We start from the raw sequence: 19,448 nt of genomic DNA, 5'->3' as shown, positions 1-19,448 counted from the left end.
TCTTCAGCATCTGCAAGGGGGTCGGCGGCGCGGCTCCGGTGACCCATCCAGGCTGTACCTGTGATCGTCCCTCTGGAGCTAGTGTCCAGTAGCCTAAGAAGCCAATCCATCCTGCACGCAGGTGAGTTCACTTCTTCTCCCCTAAGTCCCTCGTTGCAGTGAGCCTGTTGCCAGCAGGACTCACTGAAAATAAAAAACCTAATAAAACTTTTACTCTAAGCAGCTCTTTAGGAGAGCCACCTAGATTGCACCCTTCTCGGCCGGGCACAAAAACCTAACTGAGGCTTGGAGGAGGGTCATAGGGGGAGGAGCCAGTGCACACCACCTGATCCTAAAGCTTTTACTTTTCTCTATCGTCCTAAGTGGATGCTGGGGTTCCTGAAAGGACCATGGGGAATAGCGGCTCCGCAGGAGACAGGGCACAAAAGTAAAGCTTTCACAGGTCAGGTGGTGTGTACTGGCTCCTCCCCCTATGACCCTCCTCCAGACTCCAGTTAGATTTTTGTGCCCGGCCGAGAAGGGTGCAATTCTAGGTGGCTCTCATAAAGAGCTGCTTAGAGAGTTTAGCTTAGGTTTTTTATTTTACAGTGATTCCTGCTGGCAACAGGATCACTGCAACGAGGGACAGAGGGGAGAAGAAGTGAACTCACCTGCGTGCAGGATGGATTGGCTTCTTGGCTACTGGACATGAAGCTCCAGAGGGACGATCACAGGTACAGCCTGGATGGTCACCGGAGCCACGCCGCCGGCCCCCTTGCAGATGCTGAAGTAAGAAGAGGTCCAGAATCGGCGGCAGAAGACTCCTGCAGTCTTCTTAAGGTAGCGCACAGCACTGCAGCTGTGCGCCATTTTCCTCTCAGCACACTTCACACGGCAGTCACTGAGGGTGCAGGGCGCTGGGGGGGGAGCGCCCTGGGAGGCAAATGAAAACCTTTAAAAAGGCTAAAAATACCTCACATATAGCCCCAGAGGCTATATGGAGATATTTACCCCTGCCTAAATGTACTAAATAGCGGGAGACGAGCCCGCCGGAAAAGGGGCGGGGCCTATCTCCTCAGCACACGGCGCCATTTTCTGTCACAGCTCCGCTGGTCAGGAAGGCTCCCAGGTCTCTCCCCTGCACTGCACTACAGAAACAGGGTATAACAGAGAGGGGGGGCAAAATAAATGGCTATATATATATTAATATAAAAGCAGCTATAAGGGAGCACTTAATCATAAGGCTATCCCTGTCATATATAGCGCTTTTTGGTGTGTGCTGGCAGACTCTCCCTCTGTCTCCCCAAAGGGCTAGTGGGTCCTGTCTTCGTATAGAGCATTCCCTGTGTGTCTGCTGTGTGTCGGTACGTGTGTGTCGACATGTATGAGGACGTTATTGGTGTGGAGGCGGAGCAATTGCCAAATATGAGGATGTCACCTTCTAGGGGGTCGACACCAGAATGGATGCCTTTATTTGTGGAATTACGGGATAGCGTCAACTCGCTTAAGCAGTCGTTTGCCGACATGAGGCGGCCGGACACTCAATTAGTGCCTGTCCAGGCGCCTCAAACACCGTCAGGGGCTGTAAAACGCCCCTTGCCTCAGTCGGTCGACACAGACCCAGACACAGGCACTGATTCCGGTGGTGAAGGTGACGAATCAACCGTATTTTCCAGTAGGGCCACACGTTATATGATTTTGGCAATAAAGGAGATGTTACATTTAGCTGATACTACAGGTACCACTAAACAGGGTATTATGTGGGGTGTGAAAAAACTACCAGTAGTTTTTACCGAATCAGAAGAATTAAATGACGTGTGTGATGAAGCGTGTGGTGCCCCGATAAAAAACTGCTAATTTCAAAGAAGTTATTGGCTTTATACCCTTTCCCGCCAGAGGTTAGGGAGCGCTGGGAAACACCTCCTAGGGTGGACAAAGCGCTAACACGCTTATCAAAACAAGTGGCGTTACCCTCTCCTGAGACGGCCGCACTTAAAGATCCATCAGATAGGAGGATGGAAAATATCCAAAAAGGTATATACACACATGCAGGTGTTATACTACGACCAGCTATTGCGACTGCCTGGATGTGCAGTGCTGGGGTAGTTTGGTCAGAGTCCCTGATCGAAAATATTGATACCCTGGACAGGGACAATATTTTACTGTCGTTAGAACAAATAAAGGATGCATTTCTTTATATGCGTGATGCACAGAGAGATATCTGCACACTGGCATCACGGGTAAGTGCTATGTCCATTTCGGCCAGAAGAGCTTTATGGACACGACAGTGGACAGGCGATGCGTAGAGGAGTTATTTGGGGTCGGTCTATCGGATTTGGTGGCCACGGCTACGGCCGGGAAATCCACCTTTCTACCTCAAGTCACTCTCCAAAAGAAAAAGGCACCGACCTTTCAACCGCAGCCCTTTCGTTCCTTTAAAAATAAGAGAGCAAAGGGCTATTCATGTCTGCCACGAGGCAGAGGACGAGGGAAGAGACAGCAACAGGCAGCTCCTTCCCAGGAACAGAAGCCCTCCCCGGCTTCTACAAAAGCCTCAGCATGACGCTGGGGCTTCGCAAGCGGACTCGGGGGCGGTAGGCGGTCGTCTCAAAAATTACAGCGCGCAGTGGGCTCACTCGCAGGTAAATCCCTGGATCCTGCAGATAATATCTCAGGGGTACAGGTTGAAATTAGAGACAGAGCCACCTCGCCGTTTCCTGAAGTCTGCTTTACCAACGTCCCCCTCAGAAAGGGAGACGGTTTTGGAAGCCATTCACAAGCTGTATTCTCAGCAGGTGATAGTCAAGGTACCTCTTCTACAACAAGGGAAGGGGTATTATTCCACTCTTTTTGTGGTACCGAAGCCGGATGGCTCGGTAAGGCCTATTCTAAATCTGAAGTCCTTGAACCTGTACATAAAGAAGTTCAAGTTCAAGATGGAGTCACTCAGAGCAGTAATAGCGAACCTGGAAGAAGGGGACTTTATGGTATCCTTGGACATCAAGGATGCGTATCTCCACGTTCCAATTACCCCTCACACCAGGGGTACCTCAGGTTCGTTGTACAAAACTGTCACTATCAGTTTCAGACGCTGCCGTTTGGTTTGTCCACGGCACCTCGGGTCTTTACAAAGGTAATGGCCGAGATAATATTTCTTCTTCGAAGAAAAGGCGTATTAATTATCCCATATTTGGACGATCTCCTAATAAGGGCAAGGTCCAGAGAACAGCTAGAGATGGGTTTAGCACTATCTCAAGAGGTGCTAAAGCAGCACGGATGGATTCTGAATATTCCAAAATCCCAATTAATGCCGACAACTCGTCTGCTGTTCCTGGGGATGATTCTGGACACAGTTCAGAAAAAGGTTTTTCTTCCCGAAGAAAAAGCCAAGGAGTTATCTGACCTGGTCAGGAACCTCCTAAAACCAGGAAAGGTGTCTGTACATCAATGCACAAGAGTCCTGGGAAAAAATGGTAGCTTCTTACGAAGCAATCCCTTTCGGCAGATTCCATGCAAAGGGAGCTGCTGGACAAATGGTCAGGGTCGCATCTTCAGATGCACCTGCGGATAACCCTGTCGCCGAGGACAAGGGTATCCCTTCTGTGGTGGTTGCAGGAGGCTCATCTATTGGAGGGCCGCAGATTCGGCATGCAGGATTGGATCCTGGTGACCACGGATGCCAGCCTGAGAGGCTGGGGAGCAGTCACACAGGGAAAAAATTTCCAGGGAGTGTGGTCGAGCCTGAAAAAGTCTCTTCACATAAGCATTCTGGAACTAAGAGCAATCTACAATGCTCTAAGCCAGGCGGAACCTCTGCTTCAAGGAAGACCGGTGTTGATCCAGTCGGACAACATCACGGCAGTCGCCCATGTAAACAGACAGGGCGGCACAAGAAGCAGGAGGGCAATGGCAGAAGCTGCCAGGATCCTTCGCTGGGCGGAGAATCACGTGATAGCACTGTCAGCAGTATTCATCCCGGGCGTGGACAACTGGGAAGCAGACTTCCTCAGCAGACACGACCTTCACCCGGGAGAGTGGGGACTTCATCCAGAAGTTTTCCACATGCTATTAAACCGTTGGGTAAAACCAATGGTGGACATGATGGCGTCTCGCCTCAACAAAACACTGGACAGGTATTGCGCCAGGTCAAGAGATCCGCAGGCAATAGCTGTGGACGCGCTGGTAACACCTTGGGTGTACCAGTCGGTATATGTGTTTCCTCCTCTGCCTCTCATACCAAAGGTATTGAGGATTATACGGCAAAGAGGAGTAAGACTAGTGGCTCCGGATTGGCCAAGAAGGACTTGGTACCCGGAACTTCAAGAGATGGTCACGGACGATCCGTGGCCTCTACTTCTGAGAAGGGACCTGCTTCAGCAGGGTCCTTGTCTTTTTCAAGACTTACCGCGGCTGCGTTTGACGGCATGGCGTTTGAATGCCAGATCCTAAAAGGAAAAGGCATTCCAGAAGAAGTCATTCCTACCTTGATAAAGGCAAGGTAGGAAGTCACCGCGAAGCTTTATCGCCGTATTGGGCGAAAATATGTTGCGTGGTGCGAGCAGCGGAGTGCTCCGATGGAGGAATTTCAACTGGGTCGTTTTCCTACATTTCCTGCAATCAGGATTGTCTTTGGGTCTCAAATTGGGATCTATTAAGGTTCAAATTTCGGCCCTATCAATATTCTTCCAAAAAGAATTGGCCTCGGTCCCTGAGGTCCAGATTTTTATCAAAGGAGTACTGCATATACAGCCTCCTGTGGTGCCTAAGGTGGCACCGTGGGATCTAAATGTAGTTTTAGATTTCCTCAAATCCAATTGGTTTGAACCACTAAAGAATGTGGATTTGAAATATCTCACATGGAAAGTGACTATGTTACTGGCCCTGGCTTCGGCCGGGAGAGTATCTGAACTGGCGGCTTTGTTTTATAAAAGCACTTATTTAATTTTCCATTCGACATAGGGCAGAGCTGCGGACGCGTCCGCATTTTCTCCCTAAGGTGGTATCAGCGTTTCACCTGAACCAGCCTATTGTAGTGCCTGCGGCTACAGACGACTTGAAGGACTCCAAGTTGTTGGACGTTGTCAGAGCCTTAAAAATATACATTTAAAGGACGGCTGGAGTCAGAAAATCTGACTCGCTGTTTATACTGTATGCACCCAACAAGTTGGGTGCACCTGCTTCTAAGCAGTCGATTGCTCGTTGGATTTGTAACAAAATTCAACTTGTACATTCTGTGGCAGGCCTGCCACAGCCTAAATCTGTTAAGGCCCATTCCGCAAGGAAGGTGGGCTCATCTTGGGCGGCTGCCCGAGGGGTCTCGGCATTACAACTCTGCCGAGCAGCTACGTGGTCAGGGGAGAACACGTTTGTAAATTTTTGCAAATTTGATACCCTGGCAAAGGAGGACCTGGAGTTCTCTCATTCGGTGCTGCAGAGTCATCCGCACTCTCCCGCCCGTTTGGGAGCTTTGGTATAATCCCCATGGTCCTTTCAGGAACCCCAGCATCCACTTAGGACGATAGAGAAAATAAGAATTTACTTACCGATAATTCTATTTCTCGGAGTCCGTAGTGGATGCTGGGCGCCCATCCCAAGTGCGGATTATCTGCAATACTTGTACATAGTTATTGTTAACTAATTCGGGTTATTGTTTAGGAAGCCATCTTTCAGAGGCTCCTCTGTTATCATACTGTTAACTGGGTTTAGATCACAAGTTGTACGGTGTGATTGGTGTGGCTGGTATGAGTCTTACCCGGGATTCAAAATCCTCCCTTATTGTGTACGCTCGTCCGGGCACAGTACCTAACTGGAGTCTGGAGGAGGGTCATAGGGGGAGGAGCCAGTACACACCACCTGACCTGTGAAAGCTTTACTTTTGTGCCCTGTCTCCTGCGGAGCCGCTATTCCCCATGGTCCTTTCAGGAACCCCAGCATCCACTACGGACTCCGAGAAATAGAATTATCGGTAAGTAAATTCTTATTTTGTGCCCTGTCTCCTGCGGAGCCGCTATTCCCCATGGTCCTGATGGAGTCCCCAGCATCCACTTAGGACGTCAGAGAAATAAACATACACACACATACATATATATATATATATATATATATATATATATGTGTGTGTGTGTGTGTCATTTTTTTTTTTCCATTTAAATAGAAAGCAGGCAATGTTAGATAGACATAGGTTTCCCAGCTAGTTCATGGGTGATCGGTACAGCTGTAAGGTCAGGCACTCTCTTCCATTATTCACGTAATCCAAAGAACCAAACACCAAGAGGGAAATTAGCCACGGGATTTACCAAATGGGTGCAGCTCCCAGGTTTACTGTACTGAGCTATTCAATCAGCAGCCTGTTTCCTCCCACAGTAACCCATGGATTCTGGGTAAAGTGCCAGGAGCTATGGGTTCACCCCAAGGTTTTCAAACACGGTCCTCAGGGCACCCTAACCGTCCAGGATTTAGGTATATCCATGGTTCAGCAAAGATGGTTAATAAAATTGACTGAGGTGCTAATGAAGTCACCTGTGGCCAAGTATGAATAGACTTACAACCTGGACCCCTGGGTGCCTTGAGGTCTGCGTGAGAGAACCTCTGGGCTAACGACTCACGGGCTGCCGCTGTAAGCCCCAAAAGCCCTACTTACTGTGAATTTCAGTTCGCATCTCAGGAGGGTGGGAACAGTAATCTGCATCAAGTACAGCCTGCGGGCTGTAACTGAATAGCCCTGGGCACTTAATCATACTTGCCTACTTTTGAAAAAGCATTTCAGGGAGATGTGAAAGTAACACCCATCAGTGCGGACGTGTACTGCTACATCTGAGAGGTGTGTAATAGAAATGACTTACATCCAAATGTAAATGAGCCCCAAAGTTAGTAAGATCTGCTTGTTGAAGAAAAGACTCTTATATTTTGCAGAATTTGTTTGTGTATTGTGCTTTACAAAAGGATCCATATACTGTAAGTGGCCACGAGAAAGTTTATTTAAAATGTATCTAGCCATAGGGATCATTAAGTCTTATAACCAATGCAGGGAAATGGCACTGATATTCTCCCCCCCCCCCCCCCCCCCCCTCCTCCCAAGAATGTAACAGCTGCACAATGGGGTTAAGGAGCAATCAGGGAGATTGCTGGACTGTTCAGGGAGTCAGGGAGATTGCTTCTATTTCAGGGAGTCTCCTGCAGAATGAGGGAGCGTAGGCAAGTATGCACTTAATCAAGGAGCTGAAAGCAGTAAGTGCCATGGGAAATTGAATTCACCCCAAGTGCTCCACTATTTACAGACATATTAATAATGAACCTTCACATTTTTTTTTACTATACTGGACTGCACCCAGTCTCCTCTAAAGCAAACAACACAAATGTATTTATCCCCGAACCTGCAATTCATCCTTTCCGTATATTTGTTTTTTGTGTTTTTACCTTATCTTCTGAATTTGTCGTTTCACTGCACCTATGGTGTAACTGAAGATTCAATTACCCCATAGGGACAGTGTAATTACTGAACGAAAAGCAAGGAAAGAATCAAGGGCAGAGTTAATGGTCAGCTGAATAAAGTCCTTATGACAGGCATAATAGTGTCTAGCATCTGCTAGTGTACAGCAATATATTAGCAACCACTGAAAACAATGGTCACATTAAAATTGTTCTCAAAGGTTTCTCAAAAAAGGAAGCCTTAATAAGAACGTGACCGAGAACGGGAAGAAGTTAAAATACCGCCAGTCAAGAATCCCGACTTGCAGTGAAATGCCACTGCTGGAATACCAGCGACACAGGCTATTTTCCCTCTGTGGTTGTCCACAACACCCATAGAGGGAGAATATAACCTGTGGCTAGTGCAGCAAGCCACCGTGCCCTCAGCGTGGCGAGCCCGCAAGGAGCTTTCTAGCGCTGACCCCTCTGCTGGCATTCTGGCAGATGGGATCCCGCTGTCGGGATCATGACAGCTGGCATCCCGTCCGCCGGTAAATCGTATGTATCCCCAGAGAACAGCAGTCTCACTGGCTGGTACCAGGTAAGGTAAGCAGTGTCTAATAATCCATTCCTAGTTTCCCCGATGCATGCACATAGCAGAAGCGGTTTAAAAGCTCTGCAAGCATCAGTAGTCACTGTCTCTCAGATATTCCAGGGAATATGTATATTAGGGAAAATGTTACCCCGGAGGGACAGTCAGTCTGCAAATAACGTCTGAAAGGACATCATGTACACCGCTTGACTGACTAACCTGATCACAGTCTAGAAAAGGATTGCATATTTTGTGGTGAATGAGACTACTATTTAGTCTGGGAATACAGCTTTCCTTTTCAAACTCCATGACAGCCAATATGTTTACACCATAGTTAGCTGACTAGAGACGGGGGGAGGGGGGGGGGGGGGAGGGGGGGGGAAACACTCCCCAAAGGGATATAATAGGAGAAGACGTATCAAGTAGTTTAAGACATGGACTAGTGTAGAAGTTGCCTATAGCAACCAGCTTCTACTATCATTTTATATAATATACTTGACAAATGCTACTTCAAAGCTGACTGGTTGCTATGGGCAACTTTTCCACTTTTTACACTGCTGTTACATCTCCCCCATAGTTTCACCCTTTCCCTCCCTGTCTGTCTCCCATCTTTAAGCCGCCGTGTAGCCTAGTGTTTTGTGTTTTCATGAAACTGGCTACCTGTTCATTGTAGAGTCCGGATGGACCCAGCAACGCACCTCTGTACCTATGCATTGGGGTGGTTTCCTAGGACGCCAATTGTAACTTCTAAGTAGTGAATGCGGGGGGCTAGAGATTTGGCACTACTCTCCTTCCTGACGGGTCCCATGTGACTACAGAGAAGCTGTGTGCGCACAAACATTGCTTTGCTGAAAAGATGAGTGTCAAGGAAGAACTCACACCCAAAACGCAGAAGAGTACCTTTCTCAGGAAAAACGTTTCTATGGGGTGCTTTATTGTAAAAATCTTTGCTTAAAACTACTCTTCTCTGTACTCTTGTAGACACATGCTCAACCCTATTGAACAAACTAAAAATTTAAGTTACTGGTTGGTGACATCAATGCAGGATGGATACTGTATGTCCATTACTGATCTGGGTTACTTTCGGACCCGCATATTAAAATGTTCACAGAGGATAATCTGCCTGTGTTCCCTCAGGTGCCAGTGAGATCTTGGAATCTCTAATTGAACATGACTAGTGATAAAGCAATAAATTAGGGGAAGAGCCAAGGTCATTTATTGCTGAATTTGCAATTTTTTTTAACATAATAAAACCATGGGATAGAGGTTATACCAGCTGTGACACCTATCTAAGAACCACTCTCTTGGGGATCATAAAGAAAAGACAGTGTTTCTAGAACACCAGATTTTTAAAGATCTCATTAATAAAGAATGGGAACAGATGGACACATCACAATTTAATCTTGAGTTTTAACTTTATGTTTCTCTTTCAGGATGAAGCTTCTAAATGGTGTTCAATGTCTAAAGTGGATACAGATGTCCGTGGCCAGTCTGTTACCAAAGACAACCATTACATTAGAAGATAGGGTCCTACTAAAGAATCCTATGGATTGAAAATGGGAAACCTTTTCTAAGAAACACCATGTTTGTTCAGGGAGAATCAGACTGGGGTCCCATCCAGGCCCCTGCAGCAGCCAGGGCCTGGGTGATATGTACCCATACCCCCTGGGCACCACTGGTCAAGACAAATTGTATTTTTAGCAACAACCAAGTGTATAAGATATAATTTACTCTACACAGGGCAAAGAGCAAAGATCCGAATCCAAATAAATTACAGCCTATAGGAAATATTCATTTATGCAAGTCATTTCCAAACTGGAATCTGAGCAGTCAGTTCTGTGTCAGAAAGGAGACTTCCTTACATCAATAGATCTACAACGTGCAAATTTCCCCAATTCTATTGTAGCTCAACATCCGATTCTCAGATTTTTGGCTGAAACACTATTAACGTGTTTCGCTTTAGGACAGACAACTTCTCAAAGGCCGTTCAAAATGCTGGTAATTCTATCCAGAAACCAGCAGAGAATGGTGTTCGAACATTTCCAGACTTGTGTCACTATCAGAATGGTCGGTGTGCAACTCAGAGTGCAGATTTAAAGGCTGGGACTTACCTCTACATACAGAAGTAGTACAAGTGGTATGACTACAGAACAAGACAAAAGCCATCTAAACAAAAACAGAGTAGCATGATTCAACATGTCTATCCTCTCAATACAAAAATCTTGACGCATATTCTGACCACCGAACCGTAGTTTTCAACAACAAAAAAACAAGGTGGCACAAGAAGCAAGACCATCATGGCCGAAGGATCAGTAGTTATGTTTGGGAAAGAAAATAACTTGGATAAGTCTAAGATAACCGATTATCCAAGTCAATATAAACTTCACTTCCAGGAATGTTTTTTTCCGGTCTACTCAATTTACTAAGGAATTAACCCAGTAGTAACCAAATTGGTTACCATGGCACCTTGGGGTGCCTTGCCGCACTTGCATGGGTGCAATGGGTTTGTGGTGACTTGAGTTGGTGGCCCAGGGCCAATTCAAATTATTTATTGTCACTAATAGCCAAAACCAGTGCTTGTGGCTGCCAATCAAAGCATGTGGACAAACAGCAGCAAATCCTGTCTCTCACCACATAACTGAATCTAAGGATGACCTATAAAAACACAAGTTACGTAATTTCATATTTTTTCCCGAATTTCTCAATAAGAAACTTTTGCCCTAGGGGTGCCGTGACAAATTCTGATACTCTAGGGCGCCGTGATTCAAAAACATCTTGGAACCACTGAATTAACCCATTCCTGGTGGTTGATACTAAGTGGAGTTGCTGTTGACATAGACAAGCTGCTAAGTGGGAATAGGCCTTAAACAAAAAAAAGTTTTTCAACGCCAAGTACAGAAATATGGACCTTAAACATCCTCAAACACAAAGGCAGATCAACGTTTATGTCACAGACCGCAGAACAATAAGAACAGATACACTATCAATCCCATAGAGTTTCCAACTAGAATATGATTGTCCTTTTACTCTACGTAATATTAAGAGATAAGGGGGGTAATTCCAAGTTGATCGCAGCAGGATTTTTGATAGCAATTGGGCAAAACCATGTGCACTGCAGGGGAGGCAGATATAACATGTGCAGAAAGAGTTAGATTTGGGTGGGTTATTTTATTTCTGTGCAGGGTAAATACTGGCTGCTTTATTTTTACACTGCAAATTAGATTGCAGATTGAACACACCCCACCCAAATCTAATTCTCTCTGCACATGTTATATATGCCTCCCCTGCAGTGCACATGGTTTTGCCCAATTGCTAACAAAAATCCTGCTGCGATCAACTTGGAATTACCCCCAAGAAGTAGAAATCCTAACGGTACTTCTGCTTTGGATCAAGGTCATTGTGCTGGATTCAAAGAGGAATGGGGGTACAGTGCTAGGAGTAATAAAGGCAAATTCTACAAAAGCATGCATGCAGCCCTCATCGTTATGCAGGCTTCGGAAGATTTATGCAAAGCTGCAGGATGGTCAGCTCTCTGGATAGGAAATTTTTTGTAGATGCTCAGTTTGGGAGAACAGTCTTTTGCACTGGTACTGTAGATTATAAGTAATCCACCCTATGTTTTATATATTGCTTGGTACGTACCACTCGTGAATGGATGGCTGCTGTAGAGACTGAAATAGTCAAACTACTGTCAATTTTCCTTGAAATAATCCATTATAGCTATATAATTTCTCCAACCATGGGGGCTTTTTGGACAGCTTGGAAATTTCTCAAACATAGAAGCAACTTTATCTGTTTTCCCGTTTACTCAGTTGATTAAGAAATTAACCCATTCCTGATGGCGGTTGTTACCAAATATTTCAAGGAAAAGAAAGCCATCAATAACATGACTTCCAAAAATGATTCCTCCTTTGAAAGACATAGGGAGTGCAACTTTGACAGAGAACACTGATGTAAAGTGGCTGATAATTATTTCTGCCCTCTCACTGATGCAATTCCCTCTGCTAGCAGGGAAGGGCTAAATTTTAATATTCGAAAAGGCTACGATAGTTCAAAGCTTACTGCTGGATGTGGCCACAAGCATGGACACACTGGCAAGATTAACTTCCTCAATTCTGTATGTCAGTTCCTATCACCAAAGTATTCATACAGCCATTGTCTATCATACGCCAACAGTATAAGTCACCGTTCATCCTTCATTTCACCTCAGCCTGCCAGTGCAGACAGACTCATGCTGGCAGCTCAGGAGTCAGTGGAAGGAGCTAATATAGCATCCCTGTATGCCAATGTCACACGTTTTTCATGACAGCTAATTAAGTTATAAGCACTTACACTGTTAGAGAACCTGTAAATTTCAAGTATTAGGGGTCTATTTACTAAGCCTTGGATGGAAATAAAGTCAACGGAGATAAAGTATCAGCCAATCCGCTCCTAACTGTCATTTTTCATACCCAGCCTGTGACATGTCAGTTAGATGATTGGCTGGTACTTTATCTCCATCTAAGGCTTCATAAATAGACCCCTTAGTCTGTTGTCGTGACTTTATTTTCATTTTAAAGGATTACTTAATTTACCATCTGCAAGTACAATTTCCCCAGAGTGGGATAACTTGTTCCAATTCTACAAATGGAGTTTATATTTTCAGTGACTTGCATTGATAAAGCCCACTTACCACCAATCCTGGCATTATATGCAATGCCCACGATGCAGTATGAGTTATTAGCAGATGCTGCTACTTCCCCAGCACAGCGGGTACCATGCCTAGAGAAAAGAAATGAATTGTTACACTGACCGTGGCTTACATATATGATCACGACTCCTATGGCAATAACTGACGTGCATGTTACATTTTCAATATAACTTTCCTCAGAACGAGTTTCTACTGCCGGCAAAACTCAATCTCAATATTTTCTCTGATCATTGCCCATCCCTGCTCTATAACACGCGCCTCTGTGCCCCACGGCTAACATGCGATAGCCTCTTACATTCATGTGTCAAATACAATGTGAACTGTACAATATGTTCTTGTATAAAAACACTGCCATGTTACAGGCTGTGTTTCAGAAATGATAGTTAGGAGCTGATTGGCTGGTAGTTTATAGCTCTCCTTTTTATCACCCTCCAAGGCTTAGTACACAAGATGGAGTAAAAGGTGGATGACGCATTTGTGACAAATGTTAGGCCAGATGAAAAAGCAAACTTGTAGCCCTTCAGTTTCTGATGAACTACAAGTTTCAGAATTCCAACAGGACTATGGATAATACAACAGCTGGCGACTCAAAGATAGGCTACTTCAATGTAAGGTTCCTGTGTCCAACCTATGAGTGGTTAAGACTGTATTAAAGAATAATGAAGTAGGACTACTATAGACCACTGTGACTATTACCAACAAGGTTCTGTAGTAGTTTGGACAATAAAGAAAACACTTAAGCTACTTCTTTATTTCACTTTCACGCATTCCAGTTCTCAAACAGCAGCTTTTGTAAGCGAGCAAGTCACATCTACACCTGCCACTAACCACTAATACAATAGATCACGGTTTTTTAACAGTGACCACTATGTCAGACAGGACTTTGTGTCAAAAGAAAAACATGAACCCAACGCACTTATTTTCATTGCTGGCATCATATCTTGGACTTGGGTCTTGGTCATCCCCATTCACATCATGGCTTGCAAAGGCATCCTAAGAGAAAGTAATGCGGCGTCAGTCTTCAACAGCACTGTGAGCACCGGGTCTGTACCTCACTAGGCTTACTACAACAGGTGTTTCATTGTAGAAAACCTCAATGGGTTACATTGGAACACAAATTTACACAGACAGGATTAAGTTCATAAAAAATAAAATAAAATAAAATATTAAAATAAAAACATTTAAATGAAAATCTCCTAACTGAATGAGTAAAGACTTGATAATGACAACAACTCTACATAGCCTGGGATACATACAAACCAAACCTTTTAGAGAACACTTGTTACTATAACTGGCACTTCCTATATCTACTATTTGCCTATTGCTGGATCCCACTGCAGATCTATCTGATTGATGTTCAGAAAGTTCACAACTGAATATATACATAGAGAATCATCCAGCTGCACCTGTAATATACAGACCACAGAAGCAGCACTTCTTACATAGGATAACCATAAAACATTAATACCCTGTTCACATTACCATTGCAGGGTCACACCTAGGAATTAGATACGGGTCCTTCCCAGGTGTGACCCGGCATTGGACCTAAGCAATGTGAATGGGGTGGCTTCCCTGGTCGGATTGCCATCCGGGGTAACCCGTTCACACTGCGACCGACCCGGTAATAACCCTTCTTTATTCCCGGGTTGAATTACTGGGTCAGGTGACCCGGGAATTCAGCAGTGACCAGTTCACACTGCATGGTGACTCGCGTTGACCTGCCAAAATACCGGGTTTTTTGTGCAATTTTAATCGGTGTATAATTTTTTTTTTTAGCAGCCTATGGTCTTGCTTGAACATCCGTAGCCATTTGTCTGGGGTCCCATCATATGTTGCTGTATTCACTACTCTTGGCTAATTGTTAATACACCAGGGTTTGACCCATTGGAGTACTCCGATTGAATAAAACAAGTACTTCAAGTGTATTACATGGCAGTCAGTCCAGGGTTCTCCAAAGTGATTAAAAAATAAGATTTTAAACCTACCGGTAAATCTTTTTCTCCTAGTCGGTAGAGGATGCTGGGAACTCCGTAAGGACCATGGGGTATAGACGGGCTCCGCAGGAGACATGGGCACTATAAAGAACTTTAGATGGGTGTGCACTGGCTCCTCCCTCTATGCCCCTCCTCCAGACCTCAGTTAGAGAACTGTGCCCAGAGGAGACGGACAGTACGAGGAAAGGATTTTGTTAACCTAATGGCAAGATTCATACCAGCCCACACCATCCACACCGTATAACATGGAATATACGAACCAGTTAACAGCATGAACCAAAACAGAATCAGCCCGAGACTGATCCAAACTGTAACATAACCCTTATGTAAGCAAAAACTATATACAAGTCTTGCAGAAATTTGTCCGCACTGGGATGGGCGCCCAGCATCCTCTACGGACTAGGAGAAAAAGATTTACCGGTAGGTTTAAAATCTTATTTTCTCTTAGGTCCTAGAGGATGCTGGGGACTCCGTAAGGACCATGGGGATTATACCAAAGCTCCAGACCGGGCGGGAGAGTGCGGATGACTCTGCAGCACCGATTGAGCAAACAGTAGGTACTCATCAGCCAGGGTATCAAACTTGTAGAACTTTGCAAAAGTGTTTGACCCCGACCAAGCCACCGCTCGGCAAAGCTGTAACGCCGAGACGCCTCGGGCAGCTGCCCAAGAAGAGCCCACCTTCCTAGTGGAATGGGCCTTAACCGAATTTGGTAACGGCAATCCAGCCGTAGAATGAGCCTGCTGAATCGTATTACAGATCCAACGAGCAATACTCTGCTTAGAAGCATGAGCGCCAACCTTGTTGGCTGCATACAGGACAAACAGAGCCTCTGTTTTCCTAACCCGTGCCATCCTGGCTACATAAATTTTTAAGGACCCGACTACATCAAGGGACTTGGAATCCTCCAAGACCCCTGTAGCCACAGGCACCACAATAGGTTGGTTCATATGAAACTATGACACCACCTTAGACAAAAATTGAGGACGAGTCCGCAATTCTGCTCTATCCACATGGAAAATCAGATAGGGGCTTTTATGAGACAAAGCCGCCAATTCAGACACCCGCCTTGCAGATGCCAAGGCCAACAACATGACCACCTTCCAAGTGAGAAATTTTAATACCACCGTTTGAAGAGGCTCAAACCAGTGAGATTTCAGGAACTGTAACACCACGTTAAGGTCCCATGGTGCCACTGGAGGCACAAAAGGAGGCTGGATGTGCAGCACTCCCTTTACGAAAGTCTGGATTTCTGGGAGAGAAGCCAATTCCTTCTGAAAGAAAATCGATAGGGCTGAAATCTGTACCTTAATGGAGCCTAATTTTAGGCCCATATCCACTCCTGTCTGCAGAAAGTGGAGAAAACGTCCCAGATGGAAATCTTCCGCAGGAGCATTCTTAGCTTCACACTAAGATACATGCTTTCTCCAGATACGGTGATAATGCTTTGCAGTCACCTCCTTCCTAGCCCTTATCAGAGTAGGGATGACTTCTTCCGGAATGCCTTTACCAGCTAGGATTCGGCGTTCAACCGCCATGCCGTCAAACGCAACCGCAGTAAGTCTTGGAATAGACAGGGCCCCTGTTGCAACAGGTCGTCTCTGAGAGGAAGAGGCCACGGATCTTCTGTGAGCATTTCCTGAAGATCTGAATACCAGGCCCTGCAAGGCCAATCTGGAACAATGAGTATTGTTTGCACTCTTTTTCGTCTTATGATGATTTTTGAGATGAGTGGAAGAGGAGGGAACACATAGACCGACTGAAACACCCACTGTGTCACCAGGGCGTCCACTGCTACTGCCTGAGGGTCCCTTGACCTGGCACAATACCTCCGAAGCTTCTTGTTGAGGCGTGACGCCATCATGTCTATTTGAGGAAGTCCCCAATGACTTGTTATCGCTGCAAAAACTTCTTGATGAAGTCCCCACTCTCCTGGATGGAGATTGTGTCTGCTGAGGGAGTCTGCTTCCCAGTTGTCTACTCCCGGAATGAAGACTGCTGTCAAAGCGCTTACATGATTTTCCGCCCAGCGAAGAATCCTGGTGGCTTCCCATCACCACTCTGCTCCTTGTTCCGCCTTGGCGGTTTACATGAGCCACGGCTGTGACGTTGTCTGACCGAATCAGACCGGTAGGTCGCGAAGAAGAGTCTCTGCTTGACGCAGGCCGTTGTATATGGCCCTCATTTCCAGTACGTTGATGTGTAGACAAGCCTCCTGGCTTGACCATAGTCCCTGGAAGTTTCTTCCTTGTGTGACTGCTCCCCATCCTCGGAGGCTTGCATCCGTGGTCACCAGAACCCAGTCCTGAATGCCGAACCTGCGACCCTCTAGAAGGTGAGCACTCTGCAGCCACCACAGGAGAGACACCCTGGCCCTGGGGGACAGGCTTATTTTTTGATGAATGTGCAGATAGGACCCGGACCACTTGTCCAGAAGGTCCCACTGAAAAGTCCTCGCATGAAACCTGCCGAAGGGAATGGCCTCGTAGGACGCCACCATTTTTCCCAGTACTCGAGTGCATTGATGTACCGACACTTTTCGGTTTCAACAGGTCTCTGACCATGTTCTGGAGTTCCTGGGCTTTCTCCATCGGGAGAAAAGCCCTCCTTTGTTCCGTGTCCAGAATCATGCCCAAGATAGTCAACCGGGTCGTTGGAACCAACTGCGACTTTGGTAGTTTGACAATCCAGCCGTGTTGCTGCAGCACTCCTAGGGAGAGCGACACGCTTTGTAGCAACTGTTCTCTTGATCTCGCTTTTATCAGGAGATCGTCCAAGTACGGGATAATTGTGACTCCCTGCCTGCGCAGAAGCACCATCATTTCCGCCATTACCTTGGTGAAAATCCTCAGGGCCGTGGAAAGCCCAAACGGCAACGTCTGAAACTGGTAATGACAGTCCTGTACAGCGAACCTCAGGTACGCCTGATGAGGAGGATATATGGGGACATAAAAGGTATGCATCCTTTATGTCTAGTGAGACCATAAAATCCCCCCCTTCCAGGCTGGAGATCACTGCCCTGAGGGATTCCATCTTGAATTTGAACTTTTTCAAGTACAGGTTTAGGGATTTTAAATTTAGAATGGGTCTGACCGAGCCATCCGGTTTCGGGACCACAAATAGGGTTGAATAGTACCCCTTCCCCTGTTAAACTAGGGGAACCTCGACAACCACTTGTTGTTGACACAGTTTTTGAATTGCCGCTAAAACTATCTCCCTTTCTGGGGAAGAAGCTGGTAAAGCCGATTTGAAAAACCGGCGAGGAGGCACGTCTTCGAATTCCAGCTTGTAACCCTGGGATACAATTTCCATTGCCCAGGGATCCACCTCTGATTGAGCCCAGACGTGGCTGAAGAGTCGAAGACGTGCCCCCACCGGAGCGGACTCCCTCCGCGGAGCCCCAGCGTCATGCGGTGGATTTAGTAGAAGCCGGGGAGGACTTCTGCTCCTGGGAACTAGTCGTAGCCGGCAGTTTTTTCCCTCTACCCTTACCTCTGGCGAGAAAGGAAGAGCCCCGACCTCTTCTGGACTTATGCGACCGAAAGGACTGCATCTGATATTGTGGCGTTTTCTTTTGCTGTGAGGGAACATAAGGCAAAAAATAGATTTACCTGCCGTAGCTGTGGAAACCAGGTCCGTGAGACATTCCCCAAATAAGTCCTCACCTTTGTAAGGCAAAACCTCCATATGCCTCTTTGAGTCGGCATCACCCGTCCATTGGCGGGTCCACAGGGCTTGCCTAACAGAAATCGCCATGGCGTTGGCTCTCGAACCCAGCAGGCCAACGTCTCTCTGAGCATCTCTCATATATAGGACTGCGTCCTTAATGTGACCCAAGGTCAATAACATGGTATCCCTATCCAGGGTATCAATGTCAGTTGACAAGGTATCCGTCCAAGCCGCCACAGCGCTACAAACCCAAGCAGACGCTAATGCCGGTCTGAGCAAGGCACCCGTATGTGTATAAATTGACTTCAAGGTAGTTTCCTGCCTGCAATCAGCAGGATCCCTGAGGGCTGCCGTGTCTGGAGACGGCAGCGCCACCTTTTTGGACAAGCGCGTTAAAGCCTTGTCCACCCTGGGCGAGGATTCCCACCGTACCCTGTCCTTTGCCGGGAAAGGATACGCCATAAGAATTCTCTTGGGAATCTGCAGTTTCTTGTCTGGAGTCTCCCAAGCTTTTCAGCTCATGAGATGGGGGAAAAGTTATCTCAGGTTTCTTTTCCTTAAACATGTGTTCCCTCGTGTCCGGGACAGAGGGGTCATCTGTGATATTTAAAACATCTTTTATTGCAATAATCATAATGAATACTTTTGGCCACCCTTGGGTGTAACCTCGCATCATCGTAGTCGACACTGGAGTCAGAATCTGTGTCGTTATCAGTGTCTGCTACCTGGGACAGTGGGCGTGTCTGAGACCCAGAAGGGCCCTGTGACACAGTCAAAGCCATGGATTGACTCCCTGCTGTATCCCTGGACTCTGCTTTGTCCAATCTCTTATGTAATAAAGCCACATTTGAATTTAAAACATTCAGCATATCCATCCAATCATGTGTCGGCGTTGCCGACGGAGACACCACAATCATCTGGTCCACCTCCTCTTTAGATAAGCCTTCCGCTTCAGACATGCCGACACACGCGTACCGACACCCCCACACACCCAGGGATATATCTATATGGAGACAGTTCCTCAATAAGGCCCTTAGGAGAGACAAGAGAGAGAGTATGCCAGCACACACCCAATGCCAACTGACACTGGAAACCAACTTCCCAGACAAAAAGCGCT

The 19,448-nt window shown here is 46.3% G+C and overlaps 1 protein-coding gene across 3 annotated transcripts in view; it reads right to left on the bottom strand.

Moving 5' to 3' along the window:
- The window catches only part of PCSK6 (proprotein convertase subtilisin/kexin type 6), a 353,524-nt gene that overhangs the window by 184,577 nt on the left and 149,499 nt on the right, over positions 1–19,448 (bottom strand). For all 3 annotated transcript variants that reach the window (XM_063925653.1, XM_063925654.1, XM_063925655.1), the window contains exons 5-6: positions 13,585–13,661; positions 12,651–12,739 (exon numbers count right to left, since the gene is read on the bottom strand). In XM_063925653.1, coding sequence (XP_063781723.1) covers positions 12,651–12,739; positions 13,585–13,661 — 166 coding nt within the window. The remainder of the gene's footprint in view (positions 1–12,650; positions 12,740–13,584; positions 13,662–19,448) is intronic.

The sequence above is a fragment of the Pseudophryne corroboree genome, chromosome 6 (genome assembly GCF_028390025.1).
Source record: "Pseudophryne corroboree isolate aPseCor3 chromosome 6, aPseCor3.hap2, whole genome shotgun sequence".
In the NCBI taxonomy this organism is placed as follows: domain Eukaryota; kingdom Metazoa; phylum Chordata; class Amphibia; order Anura; family Myobatrachidae; genus Pseudophryne; species Pseudophryne corroboree.
This window is presented reverse-complemented; position numbering and strand designations above follow the sequence as displayed.